This window comes from Anas acuta, chromosome 19 (genome assembly GCF_963932015.1).
Source record: "Anas acuta chromosome 19, bAnaAcu1.1, whole genome shotgun sequence".
Classification (NCBI taxonomy): domain Eukaryota; kingdom Metazoa; phylum Chordata; class Aves; order Anseriformes; family Anatidae; genus Anas; species Anas acuta.
Genome location: NC_088997.1, coordinates 5478434 through 5493881, shown reverse-complemented (window position 1 = coordinate 5493881; position 15448 = coordinate 5478434). Strand labels below are relative to the sequence as shown.

Genomic DNA, 15448 nt, shown 5'->3' with positions numbered 1-15448 from the left:
GCTGTGCCGTGGGCCGTGCGGGAGGGGTCGGTGGCTCACGGTGCCGGTGCCGGGTGGTGACGCTCGCCGGGGCTGTTTGCGGTGATAATCCCGTGCTGTCACTCCCCCGCCGCGCTCTGACTCCGCCGAGCTGCGGGGGCGGCGGCTGCTGCCGGTACCGGGGGGGTTGGGGGGGGGGAAAAAAGGGTGCGAGGGGGGGGTTCCCCGGTACGGGATCTCGGTTCGGTTGCCGTCGGGTGGGCGGTACCGGGTACGGGGGAGCTTTGGGGGTGTAAAGGTGCCCCCCCCCCCAAAAAAAAAAAAAAAAAAATTAAATGGGTGAGTTAGGCTGGAAGCTGGGCATTAACGGGAGCTCGGACACAGCCCGGGGTGTCCCGGTGTCCCCCCCCCCGGGACACGGTGCCAGCCCCCGTTCCCTTCCCACAGGCAGAGCGCGGCGGGCGGCAACGCAGGTCCCCGAGGAGCTGCTGGGTGACCCCGAGCTGCGGGAGGCGGCGGGGGCCCTGCCTGCTAACTACAACTTCGAGATCCCCAAAACTGTCTGGAGGATCCGGCAGGCGGGGGCTAAGAAGGGTGAGCGGGGATGGGGTGGGGTGGGATGGGATGGGTGGGATGGGATGGGATGGATGGGATGGTCGGGATGGGATGGATGGACAGGATGGGTTGGGATGGGATGGGTCGAGATGGAACAGGACAGGATGGATAAGATGTGATGGGATGGGATGGGTTGGAACAGGACAGGATGGATGAGATGGGATGGGATGTAATAGGACAGGAAGGATGGGATGGGGTGGAACAGGACAAGATGGATGGGATGGGGCAGGATGGAACAGGACAGGGCGGGATGGATGAGTTGGGATGGATGGATGGGTTGGGACAGAACAGGATGGATGGGATGGGTTGGGACAGGACAGGACAGGATGGATGGGATGGGACGGGACGAGATGGATAGATGGGATGGATGGCATGGGGTGGGAGAGGATGGAACAGGACAGGATGGATGGGGTGAGATGAGATGGGATGGGTTAGGTTGGGATGGATGGGACAGGATGGGTGAGATGGGACGGGATGGGATGGAACAGAACAGGATGGATGGGCTGGGATAGATTGGAGAAGACGGGACAGGACAGGACACCCCCTGGGGACCCACGGTGCCGGGGCAGCCCCTCGTGCTGGTGCTTGGTGGGGCCGCCCGTGCCGTGTGCCGTGTTAATTGACCTGTATGGCCGCGCTGTAATCGCATCGGACAGGACAGGTGGAGCTGCGCAGAGCTGGCAGCTCCGCAGACGTGGCTGGGCCGCCGGCCAGCTCTGCGATGCTCTCCCCACGCCTCCCCGGCACGGCGCTGAGCCCCGGCCTCGTCCTCGCTCCCAAATCCCAGGGGGTGGCCGTGGCCCACGGTGGGAGGGGACACTCCGTGGTGGCCCCACAGGGGTGCTGGGGGTCCTCCCTCACCCCGTGCCACCTTCACCCTTGCTTTTTTCAAGCACCACGTCCTCTGGGGAGCCTCGCCAGCTGCCAAAATGCTGCTGGGTGTCACTGTGTCCCCATGTCCCTCGTGGCACGGTGGCCGTCCCCACAGCTCTGGGTATAGGCAGGGCTTCCCGGCCTCGTTGCCACAGCTCCCGCGGCTCCCGCTGCCGCGTTTTGCTGCTTGTTGGCACCTCCTAATTAAATGTAAATATGCGGTTGGGATTTAGTCCGCGGAGCTGGGAGCGGAGCCCATCAGCCAGCCAGCCATGCTGGGATTTTCAAAAGCCGCCTGTGCTGAGCCCAACCGGGGCCGCGTTGCTGGGGGAACGCGGGGTTGGTGCCAGCCCTGCCCGGCGCGGGGCTGGGAGCCACCGTGTCACCCCCCTTGTCCCCATCCCTGTCCTCGCCGTGCCACTGGGAAGCCGCCCAGCTCCCTCGCCGGCGAGGGCGAAGCTGTTGGAGGAGCTGGGAGCATCCTGGGGTGCAGGGAGGTGATGGGGGGGGGGGGCCCTGTAGTGGGGTCATGCCCGGTTTTGGCACCCCAACAGCATCACCGTCCCCTGACCCTACTGATTTTGGACCTCCAGCACTGCTCCGTAAGGCTGTGCCCTCCAAAAGCTGGTGGGAGGCAGCCCTAAATGGTCCTGGGTGGGCTGGGGATACTGGGGGCACCAGCCTTGGACAGGCAGAGCCCCCCCGGAGCTTGGAGTGCCCCACGGGTTGGAACTGGGGTGAGATTAACCCGATTTGGGGCAGGGCTTTAAATAGCTCCGCGTTTGCCACCGGGTTTGGGCTCGGCAGCCTGGGGACCTCCATCAGCAAGGGATTTGCAGAGGCCGTTTGGGTAAAAATCACCGGGATATCAGCCGGCTCGGGGGGCGAAATGCCAAGGGGATTAATAGGGCCGGGCACCCAAGCGAGAGGCTGAGTTCCTGGCCGGCTTTGCACGAGGCAAGAGGGATTGTTCGGAGCCACGAGGAGAGAACAAAAACGGGAAACATCGCCCGGCTAGGAATAAACGCCTGCTACGCACAAAGCCGCCTGCGTCGCCGGCCACCCTCTCAAAACGGGGAGCGAGGCAGCGAGGGGAAGGGAAGGGAAGGGTGGGGAAGGGCCGCCAGGACGATCAAAGGTTTCGAAGAGCTTTCGGTACGACGGGAGATGAAACGGAGTCAGAGCCTTTAGCTGGAAAAGAGCCGACCAAAAGGGGGGGACGGGAGAGAGGGCTGCGGAGTTGGGAGGGCTGCGGGGAGGCTGCCTAGGGATGATGATTCCCTCTTCCTTGCAGCGGGGCCGCACGTTGGCATGATGAGGAGCGGGTTTAAAATAAACAGGAGGAAAGCGCCTTTTCCCCGCGCGGCACGTAATTAAAACCTCGAGCTCGTTACCGCGGGAAGCCGGGCGGACCGGAGGTGTCAGCGGGTTCAAAAAGGGGCGAGAAGCGAGCTCAGGGTGGGCGCGGGGCCTCGGGGATCTGTGCCATGCCACCGCCCTTTTGCCCAATTTCTCTGGGTTTTTTGGGGAGCCCACAGGGGTGAGGTCCTGCCGGGGGCTGATCCCTGCTGGTGTTTCTTTTCTTTTCCAGTGGCCCTGCAGATGCCGGAGGGGCTCCTGATGTTCGCCTGCACCATCGCAGACATCATCGAGCGGTAAGAGCCAGCTGCGCGCCCCGGGGAGGGCGCGGGGGCTCCCACCTCCGCCGCGGCCTCCCGAATCTTTGGGGACAGGGACGGCGCGGCCACGCCACCCTCCCTGCGCCCCGCGGTCCCTTCTGGCTTCACACATCCCTGCTGTGTGCCTGGGGAGCCTCGGGGTGGCCGTGACCTCTCCGGCACGAGCACGGCAGGGTGCCCTCGGTGCCCTTTTGGTGATGTCCCCTGGCTGTGGGTGGCAGGGACCTGTCCCTGTCCCCCAGGATCTCAGCTCCCCGCGGTGCTGCTGCAGAGGTGACAGCCCGGAGGCCGTGTCCCCGCAGGAGGGGACCTCCTGATTTATTTTTTTTTTTCCCTGGGAGGTGAGAATAAAGCAGGAGGTGAGAATAAAGGCGGTCCGAGGCGCTCGGCGTTGTGGGTTCAAGAACTGAGCAGAAATCGGCCAAAATCTTGTCACCTGCCTTGTCCCACCCCTCACCCCGCTGTGGCTGTCACAGGACACGTGTCCCGGCTTTGGCTTTGTCACAGGACGTGTCCCAGCTTTGTCACCACGTCCCCCGGGGGGGGGATGGAGAGCTGCCACAGCCCCGCGTTACGGTGGGAGCGGGCAGGAGGCGAGCGTGGGGCGCAGGGGACGGGTGCGGGGGACGGGAGGGACGTGGGATGCGGGGGGGTGACTGCGGGGGGACCGAAGGGACGCGGGGGGGTGGGCGGCACCGCGTGGGCCTGTCCCTTTAAGCGGCGCTGCCTCCTCTCCAGCTTTGGCACCCAGCCGCTTTCATGTCTCCGACTTCAAAGGCGGCGGATTAAGGGGCTCTTTCATCTGAATGAAACCTTAAGCCCCACTTCCCGGGGTGCAGCATCCCCAACGGCCTCCTCCTCGCCTCGCCTTCCCTGCTCGGGGTGCTCGGATCCTGCCCTTGCCTCTGCCCCGAGGCACCCAGGGATGTCCCAGCGCCCGGGGTCCCCGTGTTGGGGACAGCGGGTGACAGCGTGGTGCCGGAGGGTGCGGGGTTGGGGGCGAGCCCAGCCCCGTCCCCATGTCCCCACGCTCTTGGGACGGGGTTAAATTGCTGTGGGTGAGGCGGGTGGCCTCGTTAGAGCCTGCCTCCTCCTGCTGTTGCTATTCATCGCGGGCATTAATGTGGAATCACGGCCGCTGCGCCCGGTGGCCCCGCGCGCCCAGGAGCGACGTGATGGGAATCGGTGAGGCTGGGGACAACAGGCTCCGGGTGCTGCTGGCCCCAGGTGGCATCTAGCACAGCGTGGGGACAGTGGTGCCCGTCCCGCAGCGCTGCTGCCCAGCCGGAGCCGTTCCTGGATGCCGCTCCCCCGAATATTTCTCCCTGCTGCTGGAGCTGCTTTTGGCACAATGCGCAAATATTCGGGGAGGGATGAGAGCAAGGGTGTAGCCTGGCTCTGCCAGAGCACGGGTGTCTCGGGCGGGTACCCTATGGGTCCGTCCTCTCCCTTTTGAGGAGGATGCTGGGGATAAGGGTAGGGGGCTGGGGGTTGGGGTCCCCACTCCGTGCCCACCCCACGCACCCCAGCACCGGTGCGCGTGGCTGAAGCCGGAGCGTCACGGAAAGGCGTCGGGTGCTTGGCGTGGAGCCTTTGAAATAGAGACACTGACAGCATCGAGCGGCGTGAGGGCCCGTTAATTAGCGTTAATAGGGTTGGCGTTATCTCCGAGTGGGATTTGGGGGGGGGGGCAGCGGGGCGGGGGTCTCGCTGCCGCCCGTGGGCTGCCGGAGCCACATCACGACGCTCCGGCGGCGACGTCCAAATTGGCTCCGTTTCTGGCAGCTGATGCAATTCGGCGGAGGGGAGCTCGTGCCAAAAGGGGGGGGACACACACACACGTGGGGGGCGGCAGGAGGGGGAGATGCGCGTGGGGAGCCTGGACAGCAGCTGGGGAGTTGGGGGCAGCCCCCAGCCCACCGTTCCGGGGAGGCGGCAGCGGTGCGCCCTGCACCGAGGGCTTAGGATTGATGTGGGGGGGGTCTGTGGGAGCAGACCCCTTATTTCCACCACCCCCCCGCCCTGCCGGGGCTGGAGCAGGCGGATCAGCTGGGCTCTCAGCTGGGCTTTTGATTCCTTGTTAATAAAGTCGGCTGTCAGGTTCCGCAGCTGCTAATCCCTCTGTCTCCCCGCCCGGCGGCAGGGCGAGCAGCTCCTGCTAATCAGGGGTGGCGCGGGGCCGGGCGAGCGCTCTTGGCACGGTTCTGGCCCCCCCCCATCCCCCAATCCCAAACCCTGGGGCCTTATCCTGGTCGGGGTGCCTGGAGCAGCCGGCAGCGCTGGCACGGCTTGAAAAGCCCCGCTGCAGCCGGCAGCGGAGATAGCGAGGACGGAGGAGCCCCTGGGTGCTGCACGTGCTGTCCCCTCCCGGCAGGTGCCAGCACGGGGGCACCGGGTGCCCCGGCCAGGCGGCTCTGCGGCGTGGCACCGAGCAAGGTGACAGAGCTGGTGGCATCGCCAAAAAGCCCCAAAAGGAGCCTCCGGGGGTGTCAGCGTGGCGCAGGATCCGGCCTCGGCCGCCGTCTCGTTGCCCTCTCCTCTCCCTTCGTCCTTTGGGCAGGAGCCGCGGTGCGCAGGGGGGTTTAATCACCCTCATTAAGTGCACGGCGGCATCATTAGGGAGAATGAGGTTTGCACTTGAGTGGAGACGTTTAAAGCCTCGCCCAGGCGGTAGGGAGGATGGGGCAGGGACTGCGCACGGGGCTGCCACCTCCTCGGGGCTGGGCTGTGCCAATGTCACCCCGCTGTGGTGCCTGTCCCATGTCCCCAAGTCCCCAGGGAGCTGGCACAGAGGGGTGGCCCCATGGCACGGCCACGGGGAAGCTGTCACAGTGGGGACAGGCACCAACGGGGCGCAGGAAACCACGGTGGCCTTGCCACCACCCTGCCCGGGGACCTTGCTTTGTCTCGTTTTGGGGTTTTCCCAGCCTCCAGGCCACCAAAACATGAAGCTGGGGTGCTCCTCGGGACGCAGGCTCCCTGGTAGGGCAGGGACCAGCCACGGCCCTATGTGGGATGGGACCGGGAGGGGGACCTGGCCGTTGGGGACCCTGGGGACACGCACACCTCGCCGGCCTGACCCACTTTGGGTGCACAGTGGGGCCACGCGCGCGGGCGGGCGGTAATTGCCCAGCTGCAGCGGTGCTCTTCCAGAGCCGTTTGCAGTAAAATTGCAAACTCATTATTTTAATTATGCGCAGCCTTCCCGCGCTAATGAAGTTGGGAGCCCGGTAATGTGGCTCGGTGATGGGCTTCTCCGCTAATTAAACGCATTGTTCAGGGCCGGGGCTGCGCTCCGTGCCGCGGGACGGCTGGGATGGGAGCCCGCATCCCCATCCCCTGCAGGACACGGGCACCCATGGGTGCTGCAGCGTCCCTATAAACCCCGAAATGCCAGGACAGGGGGCTCCCAGCCTGGTCCTCTCGGTTTCTTTTCCACCCGGGGCTGCTGGAGCGTGGCTGGGCGAGATGGATGCGCCGTGGCCGGGTCCCCTCCCAGATTGATGGGCTGCGGGTCAGCGCGGCATCGCTCACAAGGTGCCAGGGTCCCCGCACTGCCGCCGGCAGCAAACATCCTAATTTATCTGCCGGGGGGGCTGGGAACCATCAGGGGATGCTGGGGACCGCCTGCCCCGTGCTGGGGGCTGCTGGCCCTGGAGGTGGGAAAGTTTTGCTGGTAAAATGAGGCGGGATGAAGCCGAGGCTGGTGGCGGAGGGGACAGGGTCCCCACGCTTGTCCCCGGGTTGTTGTCACCTCCGTCCTGTGCTGGCAGTGGGAGAGCGGGGTCAGGGGGACCGGGTGTGCTCCCATTGCCAGGAGCCGGGTCCCAGCCTCGGGTACGCATCCTGCCAGTGCTGAGCGTGGCACTTTATAAATGGGATTTCGGGCGCCATCTGTTTAAAGGAGGAGATAATGAATTAGGGGAGATGAGAAAAATGCTAAGGCCGGGCTGTTTTTCAGAATGAACGGGGGTTTGCGGGACGGAAAAGATGAATAACCTCCCCTAGTCTTCAATATTCATGAGCTCCCAGCTGGAGCCAGCGGCTCGGTGCTGGCTGGGGACAGCCCCTGTCACCGCGTCCTGACGCACCACCGGGACCCCGCCAGGGGCCACGAGGGCACCCACGAGGACGCAGCCACCCGGGTCCGGGGCCGGTGGGCGAGCGGCTTGCCGGCCCCCGTGGCAGGCAGGTGGCTGCTAATTGCCGTTCCCTTCCTCTGTAGTTTGATGAAAGGCTCCGGCGACACCGAACTGATTAAAACATCAAGGGGAGGCCCCCGCGCTCGCCTTTGATTCGTCTCCGGAGATCGCAGCCGCTCCGCTCCAGCCCAGCCGGCGCGGGTCACCCCGGCACGTGCTGTCCCCATGTCCCCCCCCCAGCACCCTGGGGCTCCCTGCACCCTTCCCACCTCCCCAGCATCGTCCTGGGTCCGTCCCACGTCCCTATCCGAGCTCCTGGAGCAGGACATCTCCCTGCGTCGCGAGGGGCTCAGCCCCCTCCCCGAGGAGCCGCGTGCCGAGCCCAGCGCACCGGGCAGGGGCACCGGGCGCCTCCGCCAGGCTCTGCCCCCCCCGTCCCCCGTCCCCTCCCTCCGCTGTTGCTATTTCACTTTCTCGCTCTTCACCCCCAGGGACTTTCTCTGGGGTTCGGGCCAATTTGCATACATTTTAATCTATAAAAAATTAAGCGGCGCTGGCTGCCGCTCTGAGTCAGACCTCCCCGTCCTGAATCTTAAGGAGCTGAATAATTTTCCACTTTTGCTGAGATGTGTGGAGTCTGATTCACGTACGTCTCATCACCTCTCATTAGAGAAGGGGGCTGGGGGCTCGGGGGGGGGATGGGATGGGGTGGGGTGGGGTGGGGTGGGGGAGAGCTTTCTCGATGCTTCGCTGGCGGCCCCCAGCCCCGTGGCACCGCTGTAGGGGCAGTGCAGCCGTCGTCCTCCCAGCCGTTTGGGGAGGGATTTCGGGTGCTGACGGGCTCAGGTCCATCCTCCCAGTGTCCCCAGCCCCCAGGGTGCTGGAGGGAGTCCTGGTGGTGCCCGATTCCTGCAGGATTTGAGGGGTGACAGCGGCTCCGTCCCCTCGGTGGGGTTGCTCTGGCTGCCCTGTCCCCCTCCCCGGGGGGCTGACGAGGGGCCGGAGCTGTTAATATCCAGCACGCTGCGCCATTTCCCCACCTTCTGCCATCTGCCCAGCTCTGCCCACCATTTCTATTCTTGCCGCCGACGTAACGCTCCCTGCCTGGCGCTCGGGGAGGAGCGCGCGCGGGACCCTGGCCCCCAGCCAGCGTCGACAGGGGGGTGACGCTGTGCCGGGGCCCCCACCTCTGCCGGCCCCGAGCCCCTGTTGGCACCGGGGTCGCCCTCGTAAGAAGCCACCGAGCAGGAGCAGGGGGTGCCCAGGACCGAGCCGTCGGTGTAAATAAGGAATTAGCATCGGGTTTAAGCGGCCCCTCCAGGCGCGGGGCTTTGTCACTGCGATACCTGCTTTCATAATTAAACCACCGCGGCGGCTCCCCGGGCACGCGGCCAAGCTAATAATCCCCCGAAACGGTGCCATAAACTACCCACGGAGGTGGCTTCTTTAAATCACGCGAGAGCCCCCAGCTTTCTCTCTCGGCACGCGGGTGGCTGGGGCGGCGATGCCAGGCACGGGTGACGGGTGACGGTGCCAGCTCGCTCCCTGCCACCCCTCTCCAAGTGCCACCCAAGCACCAGCTGCTCCCTGAGCGCACCCGGCACCCGTCTTTTCCGAGCTGGCACCCACTGGGGATGCAGCCGGGCACGGGATGCCACCTCTGCCACCTCTCCCGTGGTGCTGGCACGGCTCGGGGTGCCGGGGTGGCTCCAAGCCCATCTTGGTGGCTCCGGTCCCCGGAGCGGTGACACTGCGCCGCGCCGGGTCTCCCCCTGCTCCTTCCCCTCTCACCGCATTAGGAAGCTGGCAGCGTCTTATTTGACGAGCGGATAATCCGCTGAATTGCAAACAGCTTTACCCAATTGAAGAGGCGGATTACCGCTCTCCAGTTTAATCATGTTGACATCTCGGAGAGTAGCCAAGCGCTCGTCCTCATCGGAGCACGGCGAGGGGCTCCACGGCAGCGCGGGGACCCCCGGGTGCTGCCACGTGGCACCGCGAGGACCGAGCCGGGCTGGGGACGGGGACCCTGGCACGGGGAGGGGAGGACGTGGGCCGTGTCGGTGCCATCGGGGTGCCACCCTCACCGCTGTGCCTCCCCGCAGGTTCACGGAGGCGGAGGCGGTGGTGATGGGCGACGTGACCTACGGCGCCTGCTGCGTGGACGACTACACGGCGCGGGCCCTGGGCGCTGACTTCTTGGTGCACTACGGCCACAGCTGCCTCAGTAGGTGACGTTTGGCCCCGGGGAGCGCGGGGGCTGTGCCCGCTCGTGGTCGAGGCAGTGGGGACAGTGAGGCTGTGCCACCACCGGTGGCATCGCGCCTGGGTGAAAGCGCATGGCCACGCCGAGCTGGTGCCCGGCCGTGCTCAACACCAGGCTTGGAGACTCAGCCTGGGGCTCTGACCCCTCTCCAAAGGGATTTTTGTCCTCCAGCTCCTCTGCCTGCGTTGGCCAGGGCCGGGCAGGCTGGGTCGGTGCCCGCAGGCAGGATTTTGGGAGCGGCACAGAGTGCACAGCCACTTCCCTCCCGCCGTGCCGCAGCGCCCGGCTCCATCCTGCTTGGCTGCAGCGGTGCCCAAATCGCAGCCCAGTGCCCCGGGCTCAACCAGGAGCCACAAATGGGGCCGGGGCTGGGAAACGGGCAGGGAAGGGGCCGGGGAAGGGGCCGGGGAAGGCGGCTTCGCGGGTGCAGCGCTGGCTGGAAGGGGAAGGGAGGAGGAGGAGGCTTCGTGCTCCCCAGGCGGACGGTACTCTGGATCCGGTTGCCATGGAAACTGCGCTGCTGTCCCAGATGCTGCTAACTTTGAAGTCCACCCAGGATGGAATCAGCCCAAAAATAACAATAAGACACTCCGGGTTTTAAGGTGGATCGGTGGAATTGCCGTGCCGAGCGTCGGGCTGGGCTCCGCCGCAGCGCTGCCGGCACCTCGCGGCCCTCCGAGCGCAGGCAGGGGCAGGGGGAGGTTTTATGGGGCTGTTTAAAGGGTTTGAAGGATGGCTCCGGGCTCCCTGTGAAATACTGACTGCCCGGTTGAGAACTGTGGCCCGAAAGCCACGTCGGTGATAAATATCAGCACTGGGTGCTTTACCACCACTGGAACGGGGAATTTAAAGGGTCCAATTTGCAGCCTGCTGTCAGGGAATTAACCACGCTGAGGGGCCCCTGTCGGGCTGCCCACCATGCTCTCGGTGCAGCCATCCCCGAGGGAGCCCCGCGGGTCTTCGTGGGGCCACATCCCGGTGGCACGGAGCCGCCTTCCCCGTCCCCCCCCCCGGGCCCCCGCAGGAGGGAGTAATTTGCACTTAATTGTGATCAGGTGAAGAGCACCCAAATGGGAAGTGAGCGCGGAGCTGCGGATCGATGCGGACTCTGTGTACTTTAATTATTCACTTAATCGCGGTGACACAGGCTTCTTAGCACCGGGGGTAATTAGATTTGTGCTCATTGATCCCCCCCGGGCTGCCGTTATCCGGAGAGAAACGAGCTGGGTGCTCCCCCCCATCCCGGGGTGCCAGCGGCACAGGGGGCTGGGGAGCCCACCCGGCCCCTCCTCACCCTCCCCTTTTCCATCTTTTCCACCTTTTCCATCTTTTCCATCTTTTCCCAGTTCCCATCGACGCCACGCAGGGCCTGAAGATGCTCTATGTCTTCGTGGACATCAAGATCGACACGTCCCATTTCCTCGAGACCCTGCGCTTCAACTTCGCCCCGGGCGCCTCCCTGGCCCTCGTCAGCACCATCCAATTCGTGTCGGCCGTGCAGGTGAGCCGCCGGCCGGCTCCGAGCTGCCTCCGCAGCCCGGATCGAGTACTTTATAATAACTCTGATCAATGTTTCATGGCGGCACCCCCCTCCCCGGCTCCCCCGGGAGCTGCTCTGTAAATGTCAGGGCAGGCGGCGGAGCGCTTGGCATTTTGATGCAGTGCCGGCAGCGGCGGGGGAAGCTCCGGCAGCTCCGGCTGCCTGCTCCTCGGCTGGGCAGGGCAGCCAGAGATGAATGAGCCTCTTGAGCCACGTCTATCCAAACACGGGGCCGTTGAAGCGTTAAGCTTTTTCCCTCGGTTTCTAATTGATATGTTGGCTGAGCCCCTCTGAGCAGCTCCGCTCCGCGGGGCCGGTGCCCTCTCGGAGCTGACCGGCTCCCCTCCGCCGCTGCCGTGTGCCCAAACCTTTTGGGCTGGCACGTTGGGGTTGGGGTGCCCCGAGGGTCCCCGGAAACATGGGGACCACCAGCTTTGGGCACACTCGGTGTGAATTTGGGGTCTGTCACCCGGCTGGTCCCTGCTCGCTGACCCCGTGTCTCTGCAGGCGGCCGCGCAGGAGCTGCGCCCGCAGTACCGGGTGTGCGTGCCCCAGTGCAAGCCGCTGTCCCCCGGAGAGATCCTGGGCTGCACCTCGCCCCGGCTGCCACAGGACACGGATGCCATCGTGTGAGTACCCGGGGTCCCCAAGGACACCGTCACTGATGGTCCCCAAGGACCCCGCAGCACGGCACAGCTCCAGGAACCGCGCACAGCACCCCCGTCCCCAATCCCATCCCTACACCTTCCCCAAAACCAGGGGTGCTCTCCCCAGGCTCGGTATTTTTGGGGAGAGCTTGGCCAGGGTGGGTGCTCGTGGGCTGGGCCGTGCCCCTCCGGCTCTCCCAGCGCTGCTCTGAGCGGCGTCTGCTCGCAGCGCGGCCGAAATAATTGAGTCGTATATCAGAATAGATAATAGATGGAAGGGCGGGCGGATAATTGGAAAAGACAAATGGCCGGGGCCCAACATCACGGCAACATTAATTTTATTTAAGGACAGCAAATTAGAGGGAGCACTTTGCTTCCTATCACCTAATTATTTTAGGTAATGGAAATGCTTAATGTACTGTGAATACCGCGCGCCGCGGAATAAATAAATACCAGGACCCCACCCTTGGGGGGAGCCCGGCTGCGGGGGGCGAGCCCCATCTCACCCAGCGGCTGCAGGGCTCCGGCTTCGCCCCGTGCGGGGACCTGGGAACCAGGCAGGGCCTTGCTGCTGTCCCCAAGGGGGACACGAGCGGGCTGGGACACGGGGCTGGCATCGCACGGGGTCCGTCCTGCTGCGGTGGAGCTGTGCCGGGTTCCAGGTGCCGGTGGCCGGCGTACCTGCGTCCTCCCCGCCTTTATTATTTTCTTCTTCAGCCCGTCTCTGGGGCTAACTTTTGCAGACAAATTAGCTTTGATCTTCCAAAATGTCATTCTCCAATTAAGGGCAAAATCTAGTCAAGTTTTACGTCTGAATTCATTTTCCGAGCCCTCACTCCATTAGGGCAGCTGAATGAAAGGCTTTGAAATGTAATTGCTGACTCGAAATCCGATTAGAAATGGAAGCAGCAATGTCTGTAACCAGCCGGGGAGACGGAGCAGCACCCGGGCTCTGCTTCTGCCGCTCCGTGGGTGCCCCTTTTCGCCCCGTAAGCGGCCGTCCCTGCCCGCCCAGCACCCCCACACCCCACAGACTGGGGAATGGGTGTCCCGGTGCTGCCGTCTCGCACCTCCTGCAGCTCCCCCTCCTCTCCTGCAGGTATTTGGGTGACGGCCGCTTCCACCTGGAGTCCGTCATGATCGCCAACCCGGGGATACCCGCGTACAGGTAGGGGCACCCGTGGGGACCCCCCCAGCACCCACGGGTGGGCGAGGGGTGGGTGCTGTCCCCACCGCCCTCCCCGGAGAGGTCCCCGTGGGGCAGAGGGGGGAGCCACGCCGGGTGAGATGAACGCCAGCCATTTACTCGGGCTGAATATAAACATTTTGACAAGTACCTGCGAAAGCTCTTGGAGGCGCAGCCATTAAACTCCCCGGCTGCTGCAGGCAGAGGCCATAAAGCGTGATGATGAGGCTGCTGAAAAGCAGATGAAATATCAAGAGCGCAAGGCTGGGCCCATTTGGCGGGATCTGAATTTCTGAGCAGGTCGTTTGTTACTGACGGGAGGCGCGCGTCAGGTTTATGGCGCTGGGGAAGCTGCCAAACCCCGAGTGGGATTTTGATTAAAATTCTCCTCGTCAAACAAAGCGACAAATCAAAGATATCTTCATAATTGATGAGCCAGGTTTGGGGGAAAAAGGGAGCAGAGCCCGGACCGGGCGCTGGGGGCTGCGATGGGAGCGTGGCCCCAACCCCGTTGTGCCCCATCGCCGCGCCCTAACGAACCATCCGGGCCCTGCGTGGCTTCGGGAGCTAATTAGCGCTAATTAGGAGGGGCAGCCGGGCTGCACATCAACCCGTCCAGTCGGGGCTGAGCCCGGGTGTGCTCCGCAGGTACGATCCCTACAGCAAGGTCTTCTCGCAGGAGCACTACGGCCACGAGCGCATGCGCAGCGCCCGGCAGGACGCCATCCGCGCCGCCGCCCGCGCCCGCTGCTGGGGGCTCATCCTGGGCACCCTGGGGCGCCAGGGCTCCCCCCGCATCCTGCAGGTACCCACGGGGTCCCCTCCTTGCTGCTCCAGCACCCTGGGGACACACGGGCACGGTCGGGCCACCTCGACCTCCCTCGCTGCCATCGATCCGCCCCGAAGCAGGGCAATTAGCGGCAGACGAGGGAGGTTGACCCAGGGCTCGTTAACCGTGCCCCTCGCTGGGGGGGGGCCAGCCGGCCACGGAGACCCCCCTGGAGGAGCTGCTGGGCAATTAATTCCCTGCTTTGCTGTTAATTGGATGAACTCCTGAGCGGCTTCGCTTGGCCGGGTGAGGAGAGCAAAAAATCAAAATGTTGAAGCTGGAGTTGGGGGGGGGTCGGGGAGGGCAAAGTGCCCACGGGTAATGGGGTGGGGGGGGTACAGGGGGCATCGCATCCACCCGCAGCCTCCAGCCTTGCAGCAGGCGGGCGTCCCGGGGCCGGCGGCCGCTAACGAGAACAGATTGTTGTCATTGAGCGCTAATTACTTCATTAGGCTGAGGCACGCGCCGGGGAGAGCGAGAAGGAGCTGTGGCCCCGTCACACGCAGCCGGGCCCCACGGGGCAGAGCTTTGGGGGCTTTCCCAACGTGCTGTGAATTTGGGGTTGAACGAGGCCCTCCTGATCCTTTAAATCTCCCCCCCGGTGCTTTTTTTTTTCCCCCTCCTGCAGCACCTGGAGTCTCGTCTGCGCGCCCTGGGCCGCCCCTTCGTGCGGGTGCTGCTGTCCGAGATCTTCCCCAGCAAGCTGCAGCTCTTCCCCAGCGTGGACGCGTGAGTGCTGCCGGCCTCAAGGGGTGCCCCCAGCCCGGCCGTGCCCTGTTTGTTCCCTTCAGAAATCCCCAAAACTGCCTCAGGAGCGTGGCACGGGGCTGAATTCGGCTCCTGGCCCTCGTTCACTGTCCCCGAGGGCTCCTCTTGGTGCCCCCAAACCCAGCGGCATCTCTTGGCTGTGGGGCAAGAGGATGGAGAGGGGCAGCTCCCGATGCGTCCCCACCTGGGGCTTTTTTTTGGGTTATTTTCCCCAAAATGTCACGTTTTCTCCACCGTTTGCCACGCAGGTGGGTGCAGATAGCCTGTCCCCGGCTCTCCATCGACTGGGGGGAAGCCTTCAGCAAGCCGCTGCTGACTCCCTACGAGGTGAGCGACCCCCAGCCCATTTTGGGGGGGATCAGACACCCCCCAAACACCCCCCTTCACCCCTGTGTCCCCTCACAGGCGGCGGTGGCGCTTGGGGACGTGGAGTGGCAGCCGACGTACCCCATGGACTTCTACGCCAGCCAGTCCTTGGGGCCATGGACGGCGAACCACGGCACCCCGCAGCCCCCCGGCCGCAAACCCCAGGTGGGACCCCCACAGGTGGCGGTGACGTCCCCCCCCCCCGTGTCCCCCTTATGGGACAGAGGGGACACCGTGTGCCGCAGGCGCCACCCGCTGGCTCCATCCCCTCCTCACCCCATTTCTCTCCCCCAGGTGAAGCCCCCCACGCCCCCCGCCCCCACGGATGGCGCTGAGGGGACGCAGGACCCCAGTGGCCCCACTGATGCTTATGGGGACGTGGCGGGGACACAGCCCCAAAGGGACTGAACGCCAGCAGGGCTGCACCGGCTCGTGGGGAGCATCCCCGGGGGCAGCCCCGTGATGGACGGGGATGGAGCCGAGCGCGGCCCTCGCCCCCCCCCGGGGTGTCTCTGTGGAGCGGTCGTCAAGATCCCCCCTCCGTGCCCGCCCTCCCGC

At 64.8% G+C, this 15448-nt stretch overlaps 1 protein-coding gene across 1 annotated transcript; it reads left to right on the top strand.

Annotated features, from left to right (window-relative positions):
- Nucleotides 1-272: 272 nt before the first annotated feature.
- DPH1 (diphthamide biosynthesis 1) lies at nucleotides 273-15351 on the top strand. Its single transcript, XM_068655873.1, has 11 exons — nucleotides 273-573; nucleotides 3059-3122; nucleotides 9394-9515; nucleotides 10901-11055; nucleotides 11602-11723; nucleotides 12841-12909; nucleotides 13576-13732; nucleotides 14385-14485; nucleotides 14773-14851; nucleotides 14930-15055; nucleotides 15185-15351. The coding sequence occupies exons 1-11, from the start codon at nucleotides 315-317 to the stop codon at nucleotides 15296-15298; spliced, it is 1368 nt and encodes a 455-aa protein (XP_068511974.1). The 5' UTR covers nucleotides 273-314; the 3' UTR covers nucleotides 15299-15351.
- Nucleotides 15352-15448: the final 97 nt, after the last annotated feature.